The 4,754-nt window shown below is 50.2% G+C and overlaps 1 protein-coding gene across 1 annotated transcript in view; it reads left to right on the top strand.

Annotated features, from left to right (window-relative positions):
- SYT17 (synaptotagmin XVII) overlaps nt 1-4,754 on the top strand; it is a gene marked incomplete at its 5' end in the record, with an annotated part of 34,526 nt that overhangs the window by 14,385 nt on the left and 15,387 nt on the right. Inside the window, one exon of the mRNA XM_010145427.1 lies at nt 4,307-4,427. Coding sequence (XP_010143729.1) covers nt 4,307-4,427 — 121 coding nt within the window. The remainder of the gene's footprint in view (nt 1-4,306; nt 4,428-4,754) is intronic.

Here is a 4,754-nt window from a genome sequence, read left to right as displayed (position 1 = left end):
CAGCGAACAACGTGCTGATGACACCTCTCGTGCATAAACCTGCATCTCCCTTCTCGGCTCAGCCTCTACGAGAGTCCGAGGTTTGGGAGATTCCAGTGTCTGACAGAAGAAAAGCCGTGCTGCTGTGCCTGCGGACCCCAGCACGATGTGTGTTAACAGCGCAGCTGGAGAAGATGCCTATAAACAACGTGATGGGCATGAGGGTCAATGACGATGGCAACACCGAGTGTTTCCAGGGGGCCGATGAGCTCAGTGAGCCCATGGGCTGGAGGAGCACCCTGGGAAGCTCCTATGGCCCACACGTCTCCTGAGATCTCCGTGGCAACTCGTCCCTCCCTGAGGTGAATCTCCTGCCTGACCCATAACAAAAAGGGTCCCGTTTCTCCATCTTGCAGTGGACCCCACTGTGCTCCCCAGTTACCTCCGCTTTGTCCGCTGAGCCAGAGTCCGTTCAGCTGCAGCTCTGTCTACATCTTAATTTCTGACACAAACTGTGCCGCCAGCGTGTCTTATTAGCAGAGTGTCACGTCAGCAGAGGAGCACCGCTGCGTGAGCTTGCTGGGGAAGGCACAGGGAACTCAGACCCGAGGGTGTATGCCTTGTACTCGGGTTTCTTGGAGCAACCCATTAATTCCTTGATTGTTTGCTAGTGCTGACAAGTGACCAAAGCACAGGAGAAAGCTAGCGAGCGTGCTACGCACAGCAGAGGCAGTGCTGGTCCAGGGTGCCGGGAGGAAGGCGTGGTGGCTGCTGGCCCTGGTTTGTTTACTTGAGTGCTCGATGTCCCCTCCGGCACCATGGCAGGGTTTGAAGCATGTTTCCTAGATCCTCGTGGCTAAGCTAGAAGTAATGTGTTTATAAGATCAGAGGCAGTTCGCTGCTGGAGTTAAGTGCCTTGAAAAGGCTGAGTCACTTGTGCGGGGAGGCGAGCTGCCCGGCGAGCTGGCTTTCCTTCTGAAAACACCTTTTGTTATTGCTACAACCGTGCTGCTGGTGCTGTGCTACAACCGCGCTGCTGCTTGCTTGCTGGCTTTGAGCACACCCATCCTGCCATGGCCTCTCTGCCTTGGATTGTATGATCCTCCCCTTAAAACAGTTAACAGAAATCTGGGCACGCTTGAAAAGCATCAAAGGGCAGAAGGTGCTATTGAGATTTGGGAAATTAAGCCTGATCTGAGACTCATCAAAGCTGGTGGTAGTTTGGATCACACTTACAGAGCAGAGCATTTTATATCTCACCTTATTCAAATCTAAGCCCAGATAGTCAAAAAGATTCTTCTAGAGGTGGCAATATCACCGTTACATCAGGTCCCGTGAAGAAGCAGGGCTTGAGCTTTACCTGTCGAAGGCTCGGGGGTTAGGCAGCAGTGCGATGGGTACGTATAGCGGCTCCTTCCATAACCTCTGCAGAGCTTATGGGACGTGGTGCTGGGGGAGCTTCAGGTGGGGGTAGGCGACTGATTCTCCTGCCTGTGCCTCGGTGGGTGTCACATACCCAGTCTGACATAGTTTTTAAAAGTTGGATCATAAATGTAATGTGTTGGAAGCATGGAGATCTACTTTTCCTTGCTGAGCGTCACCACTCCTCCTTGACCCAGAAAAGCCCCTTTGTTCCTTCAGGTCAACAGATCCCACCGGTGGACGAATCCAGAAGTAATTGCCCCAAATCTTACTGTGGTTTTTCAGCACTCTAAGCTTGAGGTGACTTGAAAGGTCCTTCATCCCTGCCCAGTGCCAGCCTGCCTCCCGGCTGTGCCCAAAGTTTGCTGTTTGCAGCCAGAGCTGTTTGATTGTCTCTTCCCAGCAGGTAATAACATCACTAATTAGGTTCTTAATTTGTGCAGTCCAAATGTACCTGAATTTCTAGGAATTAAAGCCTGCATGGAACCTGATGCAGTGGTGAATGCAAGTGGAAGTAGGCCTGGATGTGTTAAAAATGTTGATACGTTATTAAAAATGGAGTCAAGAGGTACCTCAGGTGGATCCTGTTGTGGCTGCTCTGATGCTTCGTTACTGTCCTGCTAATAGATTTACAAGTCACTGACTGTTCTTGGTGATAGGCGTGTCTTCGGGCTGTTCCAGCCACAGACCCAGGAGGAGCTGTTTTGGGGAAAATCAAACCAAAGGGGATAGTTTAAATCAGGCAGATGATGTTTAAATCACCTTGGATGTGAGGCTTTGTTAGTTCCTTAAGTTGAGCAACCACTGGGCACACCAGTGTATCTAGGGATGGCTTGACCTCGCAAAAGTCATGAGCACTGAGCGCATTTTGGGTCAGGTTTGTGTTGGGGAATGGCTTTCTGACTGAAAGAACTTTAAATATCATATATTGAACAAAACTGTATACAGGAGATGGTAAAGGCTGACAGAAGAGGTGAGGAAAATACTGTAGCAACGGAATAAAATGCAGGTGGTGGATGCGAGCGAGTGTGCTGTGTGGTCATAGACTGCTGCATAATGACCCGGGAGGTGCAGTGACAAAAGGAGTTTGGAATAAGAGTCAGATGCTTTTTCTCGTGGAGGAGAAGGTCAGGCAGAAGGTGGGCCAGCTTAGGGTGGGTGCTGCCAGATTGGCTCTGGACCTGGCTGCTGGGCAGCGGAGCGTGAGGAGGGCATGTGGGTTTGCCTGAGGATCTGTGATATAAGTCCACGCTTTTTGCCCAGGGGCCGAGCCAGGATGCTGCTCTACTGGCGGCCTTCGCCCTGCTCCCCACATGGTGGTTCCCGTGTCCTCTGCTCACTGAATGTGTGGGTTAAACACAGGGGCATTGCTTTGCCAGCTTCGGAAACGCAGACACCTTTGTTGTGAAATCAAACAGCCTGTTGCCGTATTTCCCATGGAAAGCCAAAAAAAAGGATATTGGATTAAGTTGAATTGTATGATGTATCATCAGAGGTGCTGCCTTCACCGGGATGGCCAACGGGAACAGGAGAGGAGACAAAGTGCATTGAAGAAAACATCTAATACCGTTGCCTGAGGTCGGTTTTAGCACTTGGCTCAGGCGAGGCGCCGAGGGGCCTGCCGTTGGCCAGAGCTGATCTGTGCTGCTGTGCCACTCCTGGCAGAGGGATCAGGCTTTTCCCAGAGTGCTGCCTCTGGCTGGGGCTGAGCCCTCTGGTTCATTCGTGCTTGGTGGAAATGGTGGTTGTGAACTGGTTGGGTTTCTGGGCAGCCGTGGCCGCAGTTTCCCCAGGGCTGTTGGTAGCGTTGCTGGGGATGGGTACCTCGTGTGCTGGCCCATCTGCTGGTGAACCTGGTTCTTGGGGTCTGTTCAGGCTGTGACTGTGCCTCAGAGCTTTTCTCTTTCTTATCTTCTTAGTCCTATCGTCTCTGATTTCAGTAATCTAATATTTGGAGCATCACTAAAGATGCTTGAACCTTTTATTAGGATCGCAATACTGCTGCATCTCCTCTCCCTTTTGGGAATGGGCTATGACCGTTCGCTCCAGGCTTGGATTTGCACTTGTGACTATGTGGGGGGAAGAACTAGCTCTGCCCTCCTGCATGGACCTGAGACGAGGCAGGTGGATTGATGCCCTGCCCAGACTGGCTGATGTGTTTTCAGTCTCCAGAGTTGTTTCGTTGTGTGTATTTTGCATCTAAGAGTAACAGCATCTGAAGCCAGGTTGTGCTAGGGGGGAGAGGTTAATTTAAGCTGTCATGTCTGAGGAGCAGTGATGTCAGTCCTCCAGCTCTTTAATTACTAGTTTTAAGCATCGTTAAGTAGAAGAAATAATGGCTGAACAGGTGTATTGGTGTGAAGCCTGATGAACAGCAAGGGCATTAAGCTGTGCTGCGATCTCTGGGTATAATGGGAGATGCCAAGGGATGTCTCCTCTGAAATGCCTTCCTGTCACCCAGGGGTGCATGAACCATCTCATGCCTGAACATGCCAAGTGGCTGCTGTGGTCCTTGGGGGCTGGGAAGGAAAGAGAATGTCTTTGCCAGTGGACCTGTGTTTTGTATGTTAATAAAGGTGTGGGTTGGTAAAATCAGAACGCCTGCAACTGTTCAAAACGGAGGAGGTAGAAACTACTGAGCTTCATTCCTCCTTATGGGTTCTCTTTGCACGACTGCTGAAAAGCTGGTGAAGGATCAGCAATTAAAGAACAGTCTTCACCTGGGGGCAGTATTCTTTCTGCTCAGCACGAGGTGCCACCAGATGGTTCTTGGTTGCAGTTTAGAGCATGACTAAAAGTTATTTTTCAGGCACTTAGACGAATGGGATTTGCTGAATTTTCCTTTCTGCTCTTCTCTTCCCCTCCAAGCTCTGTTCTGAATTTCTGTGTTCCCTTTTCCCTGCAGAATGAAGTGGAGCTGGGAGAGCTGCTGTTGTCACTGAACTACCTACCGAGTGCAGGAAGACTGAACGTGGACATCATTAGAGCAAAACAGCTTCTTCAGACAGACATGAGCCAAGGTTCAGGTAAAGGGCAGTGCATTTCTCATATTACTCATGCACAGGTTGTATGTGCTTTTAAAGCAGATCAGTGGTGAGGCTCCAATTTGTGGGGGACCCAGGGGGATTTGGATGCTTTGTTCCTGTTAATACAGGGCTCCGGGTATGAATTTTACAGATATATAGGCAACAGTAATGAGAGTAGTTGGAACACTTACTCTGAGATGAAATGGAGGGTGTGAATACCTTTGCCAAATTGAAGTAAAAAATCTCTGACCAGGGTGAGGTGAGGAGCCAGGAGCTCTAAATTACCCCCGTGCTGTGTTGTGCGAGGCAGCCGTTTGTGGCTGGGCT

Source organism: Buceros rhinoceros, unplaced genomic scaffold (genome assembly GCF_000710305.1).
Source record: "Buceros rhinoceros silvestris isolate BGI_N320 unplaced genomic scaffold, ASM71030v1 scaffold18641, whole genome shotgun sequence".
NCBI lineage: Eukaryota > Metazoa > Chordata > Aves > Bucerotiformes > Bucerotidae > Buceros > Buceros rhinoceros.
The sequence above is the reverse complement of the archived record's forward strand: the minus strand, read 5'-3'. Positions and strand labels throughout refer to the sequence as shown.